At 35.5% G+C, this 21,975-nt stretch overlaps 1 protein-coding gene across 1 annotated transcript in view; it reads left to right on the top strand.

Annotated features, from left to right (window-relative positions):
• Positions 1 to 21,975, top strand: part of HDAC9 (histone deacetylase 9) — a 679,750-nt gene that overhangs the window by 553,335 nt on the left and 104,440 nt on the right. Inside the window, exons 18-21 of the mRNA XM_023215947.1 lie at positions 628 to 683; positions 929 to 1,016; positions 6,921 to 7,040; positions 7,353 to 7,450. Coding sequence (XP_023071715.1) covers positions 628 to 683; positions 929 to 1,016; positions 6,921 to 7,040; positions 7,353 to 7,450 — 362 coding nt within the window. The remainder of the gene's footprint in view (positions 1 to 627; positions 684 to 928; positions 1,017 to 6,920; positions 7,041 to 7,352; positions 7,451 to 21,975) is intronic.

The following is a 21,975-nucleotide window of genomic DNA, read 5'->3' as shown; positions in this document are numbered from 1 at the left end:
GAATCCAATAAAGTTGCAAGTCTTGGCGGTCATCCAAGTTAAATTTATAGACTGGAAGAAATGTGGGCTTTCCATTGTTCTCTTTTTCACGTTTCTGGGATTTCTTTTGTGTCTATGTGAATGTGTGAGTGTAAATTTATCATTTTACTGACATTGCAGTGTAAATAACCATCGAGGAGATCCAGTTAAAGAATTTTCACTTTGGATCTTCTCTGGTCTTTCCAAACTTTGACCCAAACCTGCACCAAGAGTGAATTTCTTCTCCCTCTGTAGGATGTTGATGTCATAAAATAAGAAGTTGTTCTTGAAAATGAATCATGCTAGTTTAACAGCTGACGTCCATGTTTGCCAGCTAGGTGCAACTCCCTGAATCCTGTCCTTCCCCTGACTCGGAGCCTTCTTTTTGGACATGATCTGAGAAAATGTGATCATATGTGTTGTTTCTCTTCAGTTGTTTCTCTTCATTCTGTGACTGGCAATGGGGGAACAAAAACAATCTCGGAAGCATATGAGACTTCAGTTTTGTGTGTGTGTGCCTGAGGCACTGTCGTGCCTGGAGATCCAAGCAATCCCTCTCCTCCCCTCTCCATTATATCTGACCACTGAAAACCTGTCTTGTTTTTACAGAATGGGTTTGCTGTTGTGAGGCCCCCTGGCCATCACGCTGAAGAATCCACAGCCATGTAAGTACCAGGGACTGTTGCCCATCTCCAAGCACCACGGTTCCTGGCGGTCACCTGCCCCGTGCATGTTTCTGAAGCCTTTAATTGTTAGCAGATGGACTGAAAAATCTTGCGAGGTACTCCCAGAAGCAGATTTATGGCTTCAGAGATCATATAGCATTTTAAAAAAATGCTCTGAACATTATTTATAATGGTTTTCCTGGATGATTTGCTTTCTTATTTCTCTGTTCTTCTCTATTCCGCAGGGGGTTCTGCTTTTTTAATTCAGTTGCAATTACCGCCAAATACTTGAGAGACCAACTAAATATAAGCAAGATATTGATTGTAGATCTGGTATGTATTCCTGGCCAGAGCTGCATTTTCAGTGATTCTAGATAAAAGGGAGTGGATTTGTATTTCTCTGTTAGGGTTGTCTTGCTTTTAGCACTTGCAAACCAACTGAAGGGTGTGTTTCCTTTGAATGTGGAAACTCATTAAACTCAGGATTGCAGTTCTGAAACCATAAACATTCGCGTTTCACTTTCATGGTGTTAACTGCAATTTAATGAGAAGAAGGCGCAGATCAGGGCAACTTTTATGATCCTTAAATGAATTGATACTTCCACAGTTAAAATAACCCAACAGAACCTGAATTTACTTTTCCCTACAGAATATAGACTCAATAGTCAGATGTGCTGGAAAGAATGCTGTTGCTTTGGTAACCAATTGGCCACTTCCCCTGGTTAGCAATCATGTTGCTTGTTGTGCAACAGTGGTATTATTAAAACAAGTCCGCATGTCACTGTTACTGAAAAGATCTCCAATCTCAGATGCCAGTTTGGGATGATTCTCTAAAGGAACCCTGAGTGATTAAAAGTCAGAGGCATTAGATTAGTCTTGCATTTTAACATGATGAATTCTTACGCAATAAAGTTATAATTTGTTTAACAAATGGTTTATTTAAAAGCAGATGACACTTGGCATATTGTCCACAGTATATTCATGAATAATGAGCTGGAGATCTGCCCCGTACAAAAAGGACCAACCCAGGAAAGGGCGAAAGAGAAGTGAATGGTGATTTATGAGCCCCGTTTTCGGTTTGCCTCCAGTTCACGAGGAGGTGTAATAGGTTGTCTGACAAAGCATAGACAGGAAATGAACCCTGGCATCCAAACCGAACCTGGGACATCTGAACTTAATTAATTTTTGCAGGTGATAAAAGATTTAAAGGCAAAATATGCTAAAGGTTTTTTTTGAAGTGCAAGCCTTAATAGTCTAAATCTTGTTCATATCTGCACTCATAATTAAATCTTATTGGAAGTCATGGCCTCGCCCTCCAGCCTTCGAATTCAGTTAAGCAGGCACACCAAAGGGTTGAGAGAGCACAAACAAAGCCATGTGAAGAAATGCTTAGTTAAGTTAAAACGAAGATAAAAGAAATGGAAGAACGACACCCATTTGTTGTGCTTCGTTGGAATGGGTGTTTTTCACACACTATATTGAAACATTCCTGCAAGCACTTCAGAGAGAAGAATATTGAAACCCGACTATCCATGTATTTTCCAAACATGCCTAAGTCTCAATGTCGGTCATAGTTCACCATTAAAGAAATGTGTTGAAGGCCTAGATATACTACAGCAGCAAGATGTTACAATTTTACAAAAATCAAGACATCAGTACCCATTTTCTCATTCATATGCAAAATGACAGCGAAATTAATTAATAATTGCCATTCTGCATAATTTGTAAGATATTAAAGTTTTAAAAATAGTATGCTCCTTGTTCTGTAAGTTCTATGCCAGGAAGATAAGCCAGAAACTTAAGAAAAGCAGATAAAGAGCAAAGATTGTGGGGAAAGAACTTTTCTAAGCTTTCTAAATTTGTCAAAATTATGTAAGAAGGTGATTGGTCAACTGCTTGTCCTATCCTTAAGGATCTTTTAGTGTTTACTTTCTAAATAATCTCCTCTGCTACCATTTTAAGGTTGTAGGAAGATACTCAAAAACTGTTAGGAGTCCCCTTTGAAAACACAATTTGTGATATCTAGACTTAAAAGTAGTGAATTGTACAAGAGACTTGAAAGCTAAAATGCCTCCCTTGTGGTAAATGGCTACTTTGTACTTCAGAGGATTTATATGTAAAGTTTTGTTTTTGTACAGTAATACAGTATAGGAATAAAAGACTGCTGGAAAAATCTGATACGATTTATTAAATAAGTTACCTGGTAGCTCCAAGGAGTTTCCTGTAAGCTTCCTGGCCTTTGATTATGTATTTGCTTCATTATCCAATCAGAAAGGATACTGATTTCCCAACAGGCTGTAGTAGACGAGAAGTTTTTGTTTCAGATTCTCTAAATATATGGAGTTCTGTCCAAAGGGTTGCCTCTGAGATCACCACCAGCCCACATATTCTTACTTTCAAGTCTTCCAAATTCTGCAGCTGCAGGGCTACTTTGAGGAAATTCCTGTTTCTTCCAGCTGCTGAGAAGGAAGTTTTAAAGTGCCACGTGGCCTTGAGACATCCGTTCTCCCTGGCTGACAGGTCTATTCTGCAAGTTAGCAATGAAAAAGCCAATAGATGGCTTTTCAATAGCCAAAATAAAGAACAACAAAGAAGTTATTCCTGCAAATCCAAAGTCATTAATGTTAGCTGGGGGGTGTGAACTAAATCCACAAATTATAGCGCCAATAGATGGCAAAGGTACTCCTTTGTCCAGCAGTTTCAGCATTTTTATATGCTTAGTAAATACAGAACTAGAGTTCTAATTCACCTGCTACTTTGGGTCACAGCCAAATTCAGCAGTGTTGAGTATTTTAGGCAAGAATGATTCTAGTTGATCTGTGGAGCTCATTTATTCCATTTTCCTTTCTGAGGCAGATCCCAAACATATTCAGATGGGTGTGGAGAGGGAGCAGGTGTACTTGCTTTTCAACTTGCAAGAGACTGGCCATTGTGTTTAGGGGACTAACTTGTCCTACAAGTAAGACTGTATGACTCAGGTAGCTTTTAGGTAACGTGACTTTTAGTTTGACAATAGCACTTTTTAAGCTGTCTTTGTAAAAGGAAAGTTAATTCAAATGTCCTTAGATTTGGGGAAATTGCGTTGTTGATCAAGTTCATTTAGATCTTTATTACAAGTCCCTAAACTAAATAACTAGGAGTGATAACATTAGCTGGTAGAATATATGATTTATTCAAAGTTACTCAAAGTTATTTTAACATAATAGTGAAAATATACAGGTTCTAAATCCTTGTACAGCATCAATGTTTGCAGTATGCTTTTTAACCAGTAAAATATTTAAATGATTTTTCAGCATTTCCCCACATATCTTAGATACAAGGTCTATTTTGGGGCTTCTAATGTTTCATTTTGTTTCATTTCTATAGTAATTTCTCACAATCACCAATAATTTTCTTATCTTAGTTTATTATATATGTGCTGCCATGCAGAAACAAGCTTTAGATCACACCTGACCAATGAGTATTTTGTGTGAATATTTTACAGCAAGGAGAACGAACAAAAAAAAGATATTATTATTTTTTCTTTTTTTCTTGAGACAGAGTTTCACTCTCGTTGCCCAGGTTAGAGTGCAATGGCATGATCTTAGCTCACCGCAACCTCCACCTCCTGGTGGTTCAAGTGATTCTCCTGCCTCAACCTCCCGAGTAGCTGGGATTACAGGCATGTGCTACCACAGCCAGCTAATTTTTGTATTTTTAGTAGAGACAGGGTTTCTCCATGTTGGTCAGGCTGGTCTCGAACTCCCAACCTCAGGTGATCTGCCCATCTCGGCCTCCCAAAGTGCTGGGATTACAGGCATGAGCCACCATGCCCAGCCTTAAAAAAACGATATTCTTAAGACTATACTGTAAGTTGTTCCCCCAGACAAAAGACATAATTGAATTTAACCTTTATCACTAAATATTTGGTGGATATGAATACAGAATCAAGAATTGCACATATTAGAATGGATTTATGTAGTTTGATAATAATGTCTGTTGAAAATCTTATTATGCTGTGAACAGGATTTTATTTGTTACTCAGAAATTTATGCACTAGTAAGTACCCAACACATTTTTCAAGAACAATTTTATATCTGAGAGAACCTATCATTTTATGTGTGATTATTTTAAGTAAACATTTACAGTGTCCCCAGAGAAACAAAAGTAATCAAAGCAATATTTTTCTGCTGTTCAAATTGTGGATGCATTTATACGCAGACCAAATGTGTCTTAGAACTGACTAAAATTACTATTGTATAGGGGAAATACAAATATTCCCTTAATGTTGTTTTTCAAAATATTTTATTTGTCCATTTTCTAGATATCCAGTAATAAACACAAAAGACATTGTGGCTTTAATTTTTTCACCCTTGTTTACATAAAGGAAAATAGTTTTATCTCCTCCTTCCTTTCCTTGGGATATTCAGAAATCCAGGAATTAATACAATTTGACTAAGTTATTTTTTTTCCTGATGATGTATGTCTTCAGCTGAAACAACTTTGTGGGATAATGTGTATCTGCCCCAACATTATGATTTCTTAATTTTGGATATGTGTACCATTCAAAGAGGGGCAAGGATTATTTTATGTCTATGCTGTGGATGGCAAGATCAATGCAGGTTTTCAGAATTCACCAAAAGGAGGCTATGATAGTGTCTAGTGAAGGAGTACTGGGCTGGAGATTGGCATGAAGACAGGTCATATAAACCTCCTAAGGAGCAATAATGACTGACAACCCACCTCACAGGTTTGCCAAGAGGATCAAAGAGATTATGAATGTAAGTTTCAGTTAACTGTATAATCGTTCAGAGTTTGGCCTTTGGAATAGGAAGTAGATTCAAGACTCAGTCATGCAACTTATTACCTGTATAATCTTAGTAACTGAAACTCTCTGAGCCTCAGTTTACTTATTAAATAATCCATACCAGATATTTATATAGTGCCTGACTAAAAATTGTAGGAATCGTTGTTGAAAATAGTGTGATTCTATATCTTACTAATATAAAGTAAGTATATAGTTACAAGTTTTTACGACTTTCAAATAACAGAACCAGAAACTATGTATGTTTAAAGTATAGTAGTAATATTCTATTGAATGCAAATACATAAATTATCCACTTTTGGAGTGGCTCATTATTTTTGTTCAGAAGATATTATGAAGCATATTAAGGTTTTTTTTTTTTGCACTTGAGGTCTTTCAGTGAAGATATTTAAAATAATGCTATTAGTTCTATTGACTTACCTTTCTTATATCAATTCTAGCATGTATCTGTATCATGAAACAGTGAGAAAAAAGAACTGTCAAGTTTTGTATCAAGCTATTTTTTTTTCTTTTGAATGGGAAAGAGGACTGGTGTAGGGAAAGGAAAAGAGCAGGAAGGAGGCTGTAAAGAAAGTCATTATATAATATTTAAATTAGGCAGATTGCACAAGATTGCATAAAACCCCATGCCATCTTTCTGCTTTGGCCCAAATGATTTAAGAGCTAACGAGCTCATGCTCCTGTGTCTTCGACTCTTGCGTTACCATTTTATCAAAATGAAGTATGAAGTTTTTTTGCATCTGGCTTCTCTTTTGAAGTGATTCTAACTGCGGAGGGATTGCTGACTGAACTGAGCGCTTCAAGAAAGCCAATTTATTCAGCTGGTTGCAAAGCCTTTGACCTTAATGGTGGGACTTGGCAAATCAATGCATACACGTATGTTTAGTGTTCTGTCAAGAATTGCGAAAATGCTCTGTAAGCCATAGATCCTTCTGCAAAATACTAGTTTGTAGTTTAGTTTAAACATTAGTCTTTTTTCAGAGGCCAATGAGGCCAGTTAATTAAGCCTGAGGGGTTATGAACTGTTGGCAGTTAATAAGTCATAAAATTCCTCCATAAAACAGGATGCAAGATTCCATCACTGAAGCAAAGAGTACAAAGAGCCGGTGTATAAATATCTAATTGTACCAAAGGACTGGGCTTTCTCAATGACTGCTCATCTGGAGTCTCCAGGGCATGCTTGCTGTGGTTTCCTGATTTTTAGAAGCCAGTTTAAAAAATGAGTGCATTAAAGGGTAATTTGCCTGAAAGTTCAGGAAGTAAAGGGGGTGGTGTGGAAGCAGGCTGAATAGAAAGAAAAGAGGAACGTAGTGAGAAGACAGAAAATGAGAAAGAAAGTGGAGTAGAAAGACAGGGAACTACAAATCAGAAAGGTTGTCTCCACGCAAAGTTAGACATGACTGTATTTGTCGTCTGTTTTCATTTCCCCGTAGGATGTTCACCATGGAAACGGTACCCAGCAGGCCTTTTATGCTGACCCCAGCATCCTGTACATTTCACTCCATCGCTATGATGAAGGGAACTTTTTCCCTGGCAGTGGAGCCCCAAATGAGGTTTGGTTTATTTCTTTAGAGCCCCACTTTTATTTGTATCTTTCAGGTAATTGCATTGCATGATTACCCCTAATTTTCTTGTCCTTTGCTGGTGTTTTAAATTACACGAGATTACTGAATTGTCCCATGGGACCACAAACCAGTGCAGAACAAGTGCATAACCCAGAGCACTGTTCATCAGGGAAGGTTGGGCTGATTTGATGTGTTGTTTGATGTTTATTTCACGAGCTCCCCTGTCCTTGTTTTCTCTCTTCTTGCTTTCTTCCATTTGCCCTCTTCTCTGCCCACCGTGGTGTGTCTTTCTCTTCCCAGGTTGGAACAGGCCTTGGAGAAGGGTACAATGTAAATATTGCCTGGACAGGTGGCCTTGATCCTCCCATGGGAGATGTTGAGTACCTTGAAGCATTCAGGTTGGTACCTCTTTCTCTCTGACAGTGGCAAATTGGAAAATAAATGTCCATTGAAATAACACCAAATATGAAAGAGAAATGTAAATGTAATTAAGGTAAATTATCACTCAAACCCACATAGGAATATGTGTAAGAAGAAAAGATATATCAAGACCTGTTTTTAATTATACAGGTATATTGGCCAATGGCCCATTTTCTCCCTTCCCTCCCAAATAAGGAGAAAAAAAGATTTATTTTTAAATAGTTATGTCTGGAAAATTCTACCTATTATAACATATGATGTGATTTTTACAGTAGACATTAGCATATTCATTGCCCTGAGAAGTTCTTCATTACCTATTTAATTTTGTTGACCAAGCATTTCTCAAACTTCATTGGACTACAGGATCTCTTTTTTACAAAGCACCATTTAGCATTCCTAGTTCTGAGGAGCTCACTCATTTTGATGACATTGGCCAAGGCAATCTCATTTGATGGTAGGGTAAATGACTTTTGTATAGTTTTCCTTTCACATGAAAACATTAACTAATGAATTAGTTGTTTCCCGTTTCTCTGGAACAAAATCTACAAAATGTAACATTAAATACAATGTATTCACATAGCGTTGTGCTTTTGTCTAAGCAAATAAATAAATATTAATATAAATAAGAAAAATCAAATTAAAAGCTTTTCTTTGAGAGAATTTTAAAAATGAGCATTTCTTCTCTGGAATTTAGAAAATACTAGTTTGTAGTTTAAACATTAGTCTTTTTTCAGATGTCAATGAGTCTAGTTAATTAAACCTGAGGAGCCTCCCTTGCAAGATTTTTGGAAGAGGTTTTAGCCTATTGGTAATGCACAATTTCTTGAATTTTCTATTTAGTTGAAAGCAAAACAACCGCATAAAAAAACCTTACAGGTGTTCATAGTTTTGAAATTTGCCATTTGCAAGTTCCCATGAAGGAAATCCTATTGATACCCTACATTTGAAACTTATGGAAATTATGGGGAAATTTTTTAATTAATGAAATTTTGGTGGGTTTCTGTTGTCCTGTGTGTCACGCATACTTCGTTGTCTCATTTGAAGTTCATTTCTCATGAGAAAGCAGGTCCAGGAAAAATGATAGAAAAATAGCTATTTAAAAAATACATTTAAAATAAATATGTTTGGCTTGGCATTCAAGATACAAAGGAAAATTCTACCCACATTCTGGAATGTGTATTTTGGGAAAAAATATACACAAAGATATCCACAATGTCGAAAACATGACTGAAATAAATTTTTCTACTGTAAACTTGGGTTGATTGTGAAGACATTTTGCTTTAATTATGAGCAAAATAAAAAATATGTGAAAAAATAGAGATTTTAATGTTATGAATTCTCTTTTTCAACATCACACAGACTATTACATTTGCAAATTTCACAAACATTATTAATATCTTGTAGGAACTTTAACAGGAATAATAGATTTCATTTTTATATCACATATGCATTTATTTGTCTGTCTCCCAAGTTAACCTGGTAACTTGCATGATATACATTAAATTCACATTAAATACACATTAAATTCTCAATCTTGCTATTTCATATAATCGTATCCATTATCTTTGATGCAGAATTCATAGATTTTTAAAATCATTATAGTTCTATTTGGGGTACTATAGCTTTACATAAAAATAACTCATGTATGCACAGCAATGAAAGGCAACTTCTATTTTGTGCCTTTGTTTTCCCATCACAAAGTGAGTGGTAGATGAGATTTTTTTCTAAAGAATCTCTTTGAACACAACCATTTCATCAAATAAAGTAAAAGCAGATATTAAGTGCACATATTGTTTTGTGATTTAAATGGTAAATGAATGACATACTCCTGAATGGGGTTGACTATTCTCAAGAATGGCACCTTTTCTTTGCCTGGAAGGTCGACACTTTATGTTAGCAAAACTTTTCAAAGCTTCCCAGTGTATCTCCATTACTTGAGTTTAATTAGAGAAGTGGCATTATTTAGCTAGGCTGCAGAAATGTAAATTTCTGGCTTTCAATGTCGATATTTATTTAAGAACCAGATTTAATTTATAAGAATCCTGCCACTTTTGAACTATGGCATGTCTGCTATTCATCATTTATGATTGGAAGTACTTGTGAATTTGTTATGGCTAAGTAAGCCATTCATTTCAAAAACTGGCATTGAACACATATTATATGCCGGGCACTGTGGTAAGCACTTGGAATTCAGAACTGTTGTTACTTTCAGGGATCATAATATAAGTCATACTTATTGTTCTAGAGAACAGAAGTGCTCAGAGCAGATAAAATGATTAACTCGTCCTGAATGGTTTCAGGAAAGGTTTCATCAAGTATTGTTCAACCTTTGCTTCTAAAGATAAGTGGGAACGTTCAAGGGGTAAAAAGGAATTCGAGTCAGGGGGTATTCATACTGACTGGGCAGAGAGAGTGAACTGTGAAATGCATGGAGCTGTGAAATGATCTTTCTCTATTGGCTCAAGGACGTCAGGGTGGGATTGGTAAAAAGAAAATGAATCATACTTTGTAATCTCTTATGCCGGCAAAGGATAGCCCAATAATATATGTATATACTCCTTTGTCAATTTGGGCTTAGTTAGATGATTGCCAAATAATTTTTAGTGCAGTATTACTTTCTAAGCTTATCCTTAATACACTTCTTGTTTCCTAGTATTGAACCAGAAGATCTTTCTGGCATCTGTGTGTGGGTGCAGGAAATGGAGGTGGGGGAAAGAGTAAATGGTGCTTTTTCTTTTCTCTTAGCTTTTAATTGTTTCTGGACTCTTATAAGTATCTTTTGGAAAGCCTCTCTCCCTGTGAAGCTACATTTATAGTGGGATATAAGATGGCTGCTTATTTTACTATCTAGAATTTGTCACATATATTGCCTTCGTGGTTTCTATTATGTACTTTTTCTATGGCAAAAAAAGAAATCATAGACAAAACAAAGATTTCATGTTTAAAGCTTTAAATATAATTTAAAAATATAATAGAATAACTAAATTATTTCAAATGACTAGTTATTTCTTCCAAGCAGTTATCACTCATCTCTGAAATAATTGAAGGGTATATTTAAGATTCTTCACAAGAATTATTAAAATATTCAGTATTATATATATTTTATGTTCAGCTAAGATATATTTCCAAGGTTACTATTGTATAAAATAATTATGGTTATTTTTATTGAGATCTTACATGCTAGGTCCTAGGTTAGAAACTTTATAGACGTTATGGCTAATTCTTAAGTGCTTTATATAAGTCACAGAACTACTAATTGGAAGGGCAATAATTTGAACTTGGTTTGTGACTCTACAATCTATGCTCCTTTTGTCACACCACGTTGCTACTGTCTTCTCTTTATGACTTAAAATACTCAGGAGTAATAAAGCACAGTGACTTCTTACCAAAGTGTAAGACCTTCATACTCACATAGCCTCCCAACCTAAGGCACAAATGCCCAGTGAAGAACATGGCAGAGAAGAACTATTCAATAATATTTGATTGAATGAGTCAATGAGTAAATGAATGAATCAGAGAAGAAAGAGGGAATAATGTTGGCAATAGGAGCATTGTCAAGCTGAGGTATTAAGTGAACCTAGCAAAAGTCTGAGAGAACTACCTTGGCTTCTCAAAATCTATGCTTTACAAAGAACTCTGAACATCTATTCATTTTGTTGTAAGAATGTCAGACTTCTCTTTATTGAACAAATCTTTTGCCGAATGCCTGCTAAGCAATCTCTGTTTTAATCATTTCAAAAGGATATTCCAGTGGTTTTGTACTCTCTACAGTCCATTGATGAGGATTTGGCACACTATTTTTTCTAAAGACTAATTCTTTTAAGAGTCCTGCAAATGTTAAAGTGACTATGTCAGACCATTTAAGTGGTTTGTTTATAGTGGGCAAGAGACAGTTATGAATCTCATGCTTCTGTTTAAATCTGAGAAAAATATCTTCAAATGTTTAAAAAATAAGTAGCAATTTCCAATGAATCAGATTTTCGTAGTCCTTGAAATGATGCCTATTTTATTAAATAAATAAACAAATGCGTGAATGGAGGACAATTCCTGTGTAGCCCCTTTTAATTTCAAGAAAAGAAATATAAGCCCCTTAAATTTAGCAGGTTTTAATGAAATAATTAAAGTGACCCATTTGGCATATACTGAGGAGTAGCTAAAGAAAGATCATAGAGCTGTTGGTCTGGGTTCTTTAGATGCAAACAAGTTCTGATTTTAAATATCATCTTTTCATGTCAGTATGTTGTATGTATTAATTAATTGATTAACCTTAGTTAATATTTGTTATTGATGCATATTTTCAATAGACAATGGATCTGTACATATTAGCTCTTCAGGGAAGTTCATCTTAGGGGAAAACTCTGACCTAGAAGGACTCTCTTGCACTGAGGTTATCAGTGTGCCAACTGAAAAGTGGATTTTAAGAGAGTTGTCTAGTAGAGATAATACATATTTAGTCAAAATTTTTGATGTTATTATTATTGAAAACTACCTGTTTTTATGTTATTGACTTATGTAGGTAGTATCTGTATTTAATCAAAATGCTATGTGCTTCCAAATTTAGGCTTTGCTAAAATATTTTGGACATACAATTAACTGGAATTTTTAGAAGCTTAATGTTCTTGCTACATAGTTAAAGCCATTGAACCATTTGAGCACATACAAGCAGCCCAGTTTCTATCTTTCTCCTGTCTTGAGTTCATATCTATTTGCCTTAATGACATAAGCAAATTTAAAATCCATTAACACAAAGTTGTGATTGGAAATCTTTCCAGATATCCTGTCTATTCTTAGTTCACCAGTCAAAGTGGCAATTCTGTTCCTGATGCTGAGTCTTTAATGTAGGAATGATGGCTTCCTGGGATTCTTCCCCTGCTTGTGACAAAAATGTAAAAAGGGCGTTTAACTCAAGTGCAGAACAAAATAAAACCTTTTATTGTCATATCCACAGAGCAAGTGCTCTTTGGACAAGTCAATAATGGTCAGCCTAGAGATTTCTTAGAATGGTTGGGTTTACCATGGAGCTAGAGTAGATGTTTTGGGGCAGGGCGCATAAATAAGTAAAATACTTTTTTTTCTCTCATTCTTATTTTATAAAATATGTCATCATTATTCTGGCTAATTCTTAGAAGATTAACTTCTAAATATTCTTGTTATATGTATAAACTGAAAAAGAGGTTTCTAAATTCTATTTGAGAGATAAAATGGTACCATAAGTAACTATTTAGATTCACTCTTTTGGTAATGACAACTAAGTAAAAACTGTGGGTTTTTTTTTTTTTTTTTTTTGGTTATTGTTCTTATATTTAATATTTTAATGTAATTTCATGATAAGTGAATATAGAATAATACCATTGTAGAAACAACAATATAATAATAATAGCAACATAGTAATGTAGAGTATTCATCGAGGCTTTAATTTTTGCTAGTTGTTTATTTTTTTAAAAAGCTTTACTAGTCCTTGAGTTAGGTGCTCCTGTTTTCCACAGGCAGTTACCATGCTTCTTGAGCTTTGGTAGGTTTCCTGATGTCACACAGCTGGTGTTTGGTGATCAGGGATTCCGTGGCAGCAAGTGTGATTGTGGGGACAGTACTTTGTTGGTCCTAAACTATACAGGAACTGTAGTTCCTGTGTCAAGAGCATGGGATAACAAATCATATACTGAAAAATATTTTGCAATGCATTTTAGTCTATTTAACTTGGGCTTCGACATCTAAGCTGGTAAGTGCCCCAAAATTGAAAATTTAGACTTTCACTACCTTTGATATCTCCAAACCACTTCTCCTTGTGCCTTCTCCTCATCTGACATAGTAAGAGACCCTATCAAATTAAACCCCGGTTCTTTTTTTCCTTTTAATAACCAATCTAATTACAATAGGGATATAAATTTTTTCATCTTTGTTAAAAGAAATATTCTTCTTATGTACGCATTTAGATTTTGTGGAAGGGATATGTAATAGAACTTGAAAATACCAAATTAAATTTTCATAGAATGCATAGTGATAAATGAACATTTAGGTTTAATTTTGAAATACAGCATGATTTCATTGTCATCCAAAAGTCATACTTAATGGCAAATTATTTGGGATCTTAATTTGTCAATGAGAGCTGTGGTTGATGCTTCCCAGTCTTGCAATGGATTCTCAATTGTTAGTGACAAGTAAATATATTAAGCTCATGATATTGTGTATTTTCCCAAGGATGTTGAAGACAGTTTGAGAAAGAGGGTGGAGTTTCTTGAAACAATTTGCCAATATGAAATACTGTACATATCAAATTGGCCCTACTACCATCTTTCCCAGACCATTTATCATACCTCACAAATCAAGCCCACATTTTCTCTTTCTAAAAGACTTGACTAATAAAGAAGATGTGGGCTTCAATCTGAACTTGTCAATCAATCTTAGTGACAAAGCAGTAATGATTTTCACCTATTAAAGTTTTATTTCAATAAAAAGCAATACATATGAATTTATTGCTAGTGTGAACCACAATTATTCACTGTCCAGATTCTGTTCTCTATTTTCAGTATGTTGAGATGTTTCAAAAAGTTTTATCAAACAGGTCACAAGAAAAAAAAATTCCATAGGAATAAATTTGAGAAAGCTGTCAGCTCTATCTGCTTTTCAGCTTCAAAAATAAATATAGTTCAGGGACATTTTTTCTCTCATCTGTTCAACATATTGTACCAATTTTCATCAAAAAATTACAATTTCTAGGTGTGTGTCTCTAGATACCCTTAGAATTTCTGCTCTTTGACCCTGAGAGTAAATTGATCTTATGCACACCTGTCTTCCTAGGGAAACTTGCAAACTTGATTTTTGAGCCAAGCATCAAAGAGATATGATATTATTAGACAGTATAGAGCTCAGGTAAAAAGTCCAGGAAGTATCTTGAAGTGCTTGAAGTTTTGAAGGGGAAGTGATATCTGCAGTGAAGAGCTATTTAAAGTAGATCAAATGATACAACTTACTTTTTATTATTATTTTTAAAAGGTCAGATCAGCTATAAAAATTTTAAGATAATATTTTTTTCTCTGCCTTAAAATGGTTCTAAAGCCAAAAGTTTTCTGGAATCTGTACAGCAGTTAAACAATTTTCCAAATAATGGGGACTAATTAAAAGGATATCTATGTTTAATTAATTCTTTTCTCTAGAAGTTCTAAGAAAAAGGTAATTTGTATGCCTAGAAGTGATTTGTTTTGATTTTCTAGATGAAACACTGAATTATATAATCCTTGCCTTGCACAAAATCCTCTCAATGTATGTGTAATACTTTGAAATATGAGGAAATGCAATCTTTTTATGAAATATTATTATGGAGCATTTTAAGGCCAGAAATAGCAGATCTTTTGGACTGTCGAGGAGCTTACATCAATTCATTGACTTAAATAATCTAATCTAGTAATAATGGAATTGTTGTGTAGTTAATGATATGAGATGGCCAGAATGGAAGGTAAACAATAATTAATAAATTATAGAGTCACACTTTTTTTCAGAGTTCTAGTGAATATTTTAGAATTTGCTTCATTTACTGGTAAGATAAAGCTCTCGCTCAATTAAAAGTTACTTATCCTTTACTTCATTGAACAGCTGTTTTTTAACCAAATTTCAATGTCTTTGGGTCATAGAGTGAATTTTTTTTTTAAACTGAGCCATTATCCTCTTTTTCTATGATTTTACATCTAAAGTTTACTACTACTAGATTTATTGAGATGACAAATAATGTGGAAAAAAGGGATTGAATGTTTATTTTAATATACCATAAATATAAATTTATAGTCCTTTTTTGAGAGTTAGATAAATATAATGGCTTATTAGTACTAAAATTTACACATTGACTTTCCCACGTGGAGGAATCATTCTCATGGAAACTTTACTCGACTGAAGGTCTGTTCAGATACGCATCTGAGATGCAGAGCTGAAGTTCACACTGTTTTCTGGTAGACAGGACTTTCAGAGAGTAGTTCGTCTCTTTGCATGACATCAAACGTGGATGATAGACTCAGTTTTCCATATTTCATCCCAATGATTTGATGTCATATAAATGAAACTTATAAATCAACATCTGTTTTCATTTAGGCAGAAATTTAAACTTTTCAGGCATTATTCTAGAAGGGTAATGGCTTGTTCTTGTATCCATTAGGAATCTGCGCATCTTTCTTGGGGGCACTGCAGTACTGGGTACTGGTTGTCTAAACATCTATTCCAAAGAGCAGCACTACTGTCGTAAAGCCATATGGAGGGTGGTGAGCTTATGAACAACAAAACTTCTAGTGGGAAAGACTTGGCAAAATGGCATTTGTCCCATTATCACTCATATCTCAACTTCAAAGTGGAGAGGAGAAGAGAAGAAATAGATTATTCAGTCCACATTTAAGCACAGCAGAATTTTAAATCTGCATCTCAATTTGAAGATATTTTATATCCCAAAACACTTGTAGAATAGGCCATCAAGAAAATAACATGTACACATTATGTTTCCCATTAAAGAAACATATTGTTGCACTTGAAAATAAAATGTTGGCTCACCTAGGACGTGTATTTTTAGTTGGTTCATAGCTCTTTTAAAATTAAAGCAATGCTGGAGTTACTGAAATGGACTGAAGTTCAGAAACAAAAGAGCATTTTTACTAAAACAGAAGTCAAAAGCAAATAAATGAAGAAGAGTTCATTCAAAACCAAGAGCAAGAATAGAACAGGCACAGATTTAGAATTTGAAAGTTTTATTACCCAAAGAGATCTGGGTTTCTTATCTTTCTGTACTTTTAGTTTCCGAAAGTCTCTTAGAGTTGCCTCATTAGGCCTCTGATTTTGTTTTATATACCCATGTCGTCTCCCTTGTAGAAGTTTCTGATACTGTAAATTCTTTTATGTTTCAGTACTTCTAAAATGAAAACAGCATTGTAGAAATTATGCAGTGATGCCTTCCTTTCCGATAAATATGACACCGTCATAGCAGGTGAAAAAGACAGGAACAGAAATAATAAAATCTGGCGTGTGTCATATTTTACTGACTCAGTTTCCATGAACTGATTAAATTCTAAATTATTAGGAGAACTGAAGTCTGCCAAAAGTTTGTTAATATATACCATTTAGTTTGTTTTTTGAGGATGTGACAATTAATAAAAATCAAATGATATGTATAATCAAAAAAAAATTAGTATGAAGGAAGGCTCACTCACCTGTTAATTTACTAGACTGAATTTTTTAATTAACAAATTAATATTATTTTGCCCTCTTCTAAGATACACACAGAAGGAGAGAGAGAGGGTGAGTTTGGCACAGGTCTCTAAATATAGTTTAGAAGAAATGAGAATATAGAGAAATTCACCCATTGTCAGAACTGAGCATAAAATCTGCACCAAGTTAGAAAGGCTTATGTGGCCCAATTTAAAATTTTGTTGTTTTATAATAACTTTGGAGAATTGTATTGTTCCTTATAAAATACCCACATGTTCTCCTTTGGAATAGCTCCAGAGTGTAACTGAACCACGAGGTTGCCTCCTGGTGCTTTATATATTGTTTAATTGTTTGCTTTGGTGGATGTTTTTATTAAAAGCTTATTGTTTAGGATAAGACCAAAGTGTCATTTTAAGAACAACAGAAGCAGAGCTGTTTGGTCTCATAGTTCTTTTTCATAGGTGTGTTAGTGAATACCAGATACAGCTAACGAACCGGCTGAAAATTTTTCTTGTAATACCTCACAAAGAGAAACAACAACAAGCAAAACCCTTGATTTTTATTCTCCTCCAATAAAACATGACTAGATTGGCTAGAAGAGCTAAGAATCTCCATGGCTGTGCCCAGGCCTCGAAGGAAGAGAGGTATCTGTGGATGCACATCTGCTCTGTCTATGTTTTGTTCCAGGAGGAGTTTGCTTGGAGTCACACGCACTGTGATACACATGGCCATATCAAGCCTCAGGAGCTGGGAGGCAGCAAAGTCCCTGTGTCACAAGGGCCGTAGTGGGCTTCCTGGGGTGTGTACCAAGCCTACAAAGGCTTTAGTGGATCTCAGAGCTACAAAGTTCTTCATATCCTCCCTGTGCCCACAATTTGATTGCAAGATAATTATCTTAGCTCAGATCATTCTGAATATAAATTAGGTCTGGGAAAAGTTTTTAATTCTAAATGTTCTTCTCCTCCCTGAATATTTTCTTTTCTGAAGTGGTATCACCATATCACTCACCAGTTCCTCAGAAGTTGGCTCTGGAAAGAATTCATAATGTTCCCTAGCAGTTCCTTGCCACAAACAGCGAGCAAGAGTTTGTTAGTCCTTGACTTCCCAAGCTAGTCTTTGTGACTGGGACCCACCCTCAGACAAAAACCTTAAAGGCAATATACCTTGAGATAATTTCTAGGACTTACATGACCTCATTAAATTCCGACTCTAGATCTCATGTAGACATTTGAGGAAATATGATTATTGACAAAATGTAAGCCCATTACAGACTACATCACTTCAAAAGGAGAAAGGCCATTAGGACATAATTACATCAGAAACAGTATACACATTTGGCTGGTTTATAAACTGTCACTTTCAGAAGTACGAAGACTTATAAAAGTTTCCAAAGGTTCCATTATAACCCTATTTCCAACAGTATTCTCTGACAAACTAAATAAATTATTGCATGTATTGGAGGCTTGGGGCAAAGAATGGAAAAATTATTTACAAAAGCTTGAAAATATTTAATCACTAGAGGCAGGGGGGCAACGGTGTTTTAATTAGCAGGTCCTCGGGCCATTGGCTGACTAGAGGCTTTCTCAAACAACCACACAAATGCACTGAATAGCTGTTTGCCAGCCTTAGGGTCAGGCCTGAGATGAAACAGATAAGATAATTGGCTCTAATGAAATCCAGAAGGCCTTGGCTTTCTTGTTTGAGCTTGGATTTGAAAAGTGCGTGTGGAAGTGAGGCTTAATTCAAACCAGAACTGAGCTAGGCCCGTTTCTCAGTGACTTTGATATTGTTTGAAGTTCTAAAAGTGTTCGCCACACCACTAGCCTGCTGGGCTGGGCCTCCCTGGTACCCTTAATTACTAAGCTTTATTGCTGACTTTACTACACAGGAAAGGGGCCATTATATGTTCCATCAACATCAGCTCTTCTCAGATTGGAGGAAAGGGCAGGGTTAAAGGCCACTGTAGGAAGGCAAAAACTTCACTTTGAGGTAGTCAGATCATTTACCAGTGTTGAATTTCACCGTTATGCACATACATTCCTTACAACACAGAAGCCCAATTTCCATTTTTTAAACAAGTGATTACTTTTCAAAACATTTTTGTTTGTGCCTTTTTTTCTTTCTTTCTCTCTCTCTTTTTTTTTAGAGAGAACGTTTATTTTTAAGGGCTGAAATGGTTGCACTTGATACACTGGAAAAAAAAGAGTACAACACTTCCCAATTAATCATCACACCAGAAGGTCTGGTTGGATTCTGTAATAAGGAGGATTATTATTAATGCCCCTTTGAAGTGGAAATAAGTGAGGAACCCTCCTGTGGTGTGAGAGTTGTCCTGACACCCCGAGGAATAAAGACGCCTCAGGAGACTCTACAAAATTAAATCCCAGCTTCTAGAGTCTCTCACAAAGTGGTTGCACAAAAGTGCTCCCAATCCAGTTTGAAGCCAAGAAGCAAAAACGAGGAAGTCTCCCCCTGAGGGGTCAGTTGTGGTGTTACTGAGGTTCCATCCTCCCCAGTCTCACCGCTGCTCTGCCTTTGGTCCAACTGGTAAAATGGATTATGCATACAAATGAATTAGTAACTATTCAACCCTTATCCCTCTCAGATGAGGAGATCTGGTTATGCTATGAAAGCCAAGGGACATGGAGTCCAGTCCTATTTCCTGACCCATTTATCACCTTTGGTTAGGAAAGTCATGAGCAATACTGTCAGACTTAACTCATTATGAAAGAACAAGTTGAGTATTTTTTGCATTATTTAAGTAAACTTGACATTAATGTGATACAATTGCATCCATGATCCTGCTAACCATTTATCCAATGCTCCTTTCTGGGTATTGTTATGCACGGATGGACTGGGTCCTAGGTCTCCACTAGGATGATGTGTGTCTGGGCCTAAGGAACCATATTAAGAACCCAGGGAGACCAGTATTAGGAAGACAAACTGAGTTTCTTCTTCCTAAGCTCTCGTAAGCTGAATGAAGGAGGCCCTATACATATTTTTGCCAGTGATGAACATGATATCAGCTCTGATCAGAAGAAGAATCTGATCATACTCAGCTCATTTTAAGTATGTATGTTTTTCATTAGGCACTGTTAATGGACTAAATGTTTGTGTTCCCCCAAAACATATATGTTGAACCCCTAACCCTCAGTGTGATGGTGTTTGGAGTTGGGGCCTGTGGGTGGTAATTAGGGTTAGATGGAAACTTGAGGGTAGGTGCCCTTATGAGCAGTGACACCAGAGAGCTTGTTTCCTTGCTCTCTCTCCATGCACACACACCGAGGCAAGGCTGTGGGTGCACGCAACGAGATAGGGCTGTTTGCAATCCGGTGAGAGTGCTCTCATCAGGGCCCAACCATCCTGGCACACTGACCTCGAACTTCTAGCCACCAGAACTGTGAGAAAATAAGTTTCTGTTGTTTAAACCACTCACTTGGCAGTATTTCTTTTTTAATGGCAACCTGAGCAGAATAAGACAGACACTACGAAAATCTTTAATATGAGAGACCAAACAACCCACCAATGAACTTAAATTACCAAAAAAGTATCTTCTAAACCATATTTTGCTGAACACTAGGTGCAAGAAGTATTAAGTGTTTCTCAACAATTAAGAATATCTTACAGTGAAAAATCTCTTATTGAAGATACATAATATTTAAATGCATATTAACAGCTACAGGAATTCCAGTAGCAATTTTACATTATTTAATGCATTCTTCCTCAAATTATTTGAACATGAATCTCCCAGTTCCTCACATCTCCTCACCCAATACCTGTAAATATCATGAAAACTAACATTCTGTAGAACACAGCTTGAAAAATTCTGATAGATATAGGTAGCAAACTTAGTGGGCATTTTAAACAGTCCATCACTAATTCAGTAAACATGATAAGATAAAAGTAAGTAAAAAACATCTGCCCCTAAGATTCTCACAGTCACTTTTATACAATAAGTACATTATATTACATGTCATTATAATATTGTGTTATCACATAAACTGAGCATACCGCAATCCATATTCTACAGATTATCTTCTCCATTTTCCACTGGTTACATCTGAGTGGTTCTTGGATAACACACCCTAAAGACAAAGAAAGAAAGGAAGAGAAACAGAATTAACAAGAGAGGGAAAAGAGTGTCAGTTTCCTTTGCTATCACTATTAAATGACTCAGTGAATTTTCTTAGGGTAAAGTTACTGCCATTCAAAATTATAGTAAATTGGTAATATTTTACAGTCATATATTTTTTGTTTCAGCTGAGCATATTTTGTTTCAGCTTAAGTATGGACACATATCTCCCACACTTTTTTAGATAAGATATGACACATTAAAAAAGATGGCTTTGTTGTTTTTAAAAAGTCTTACAATTAGCAACTAATGGCAGTGTGAACATATAATTGGTTTTACGGATAAAACCATTTGTTTACTTACAAACTTTTAAGACTGCATTGGTTATTCATAACTACATTTTGCTGTGGAAAAAAATACTCGTTTATGTCAAAAAGGGGAGAGTTTCCATTAAGTTCATACTCCCCAAGATGAGAAAGCACACCCTGAAATAAAACATTAAATGTTAGAATGTATTACTTTTCCTGGTTAGAAAAGAACTTGGCTTTGGGAGTGGACCCTATGCGTATCATGGTGTGGCAATGCCATTTTGTTTCCAAAGATAACATTTGTAGATATACAGATGCTCTGAACTTTATTAAATCACAAAATCACAGCTGTGGTTATCATATATTTATTCAAAAGATATTACAGCTATCAAAGCAGTGTGTCAGCAAAGTCCTTAGTAGTTTGCTTAAATTGCTCTTTCATTTTACTGCATATATAAGTATTCAACCACTGTCTAGGATATTCATATAGGTTGAATTATATAAATCGGGAGAAAAGCCTAAGTACAAAAACACAAATACGCAAACAAAAAGCATTATTTATGTAGAAGCATTCAGAAATCATGAATAGCATTATGACAAATTAGCCTTTATGACATTTCATAGGTTCACAAAAGAGAGAGAGAGAAAAAAATACTTTACTTGAATAATACAAAAGCATGCAGCTTTCTTTAGCACATTGATTCTTATTCTAACAATCTGAATATGGGGTGTTCTTGGGCAATCATAGTGTGGCTGAAATACGCAATATTCAGGGGGCACAGACCCTTGTACTTCTTGTTCTGGGAGAGGCAGAGGTGTGACAATGTCCTTCCAAAAATGACAGTGTAGGGGAGGATTCTTCCCCGGAATAAACCTACAGAATCCTTTCTTCTGTGGAGCATTAGTAGATTTTTCCCGAGCCGAACATAATGAAGAAGTACCT

This window comes from Piliocolobus tephrosceles, chromosome 8 (genome assembly GCF_002776525.5).
Source record: "Piliocolobus tephrosceles isolate RC106 chromosome 8, ASM277652v3, whole genome shotgun sequence".
NCBI lineage: Eukaryota > Metazoa > Chordata > Mammalia > Primates > Cercopithecidae > Piliocolobus > Piliocolobus tephrosceles.
Note: the sequence above shows the minus strand (reverse complement) of the source record. Positions and strands in the feature narration are given on the sequence as shown.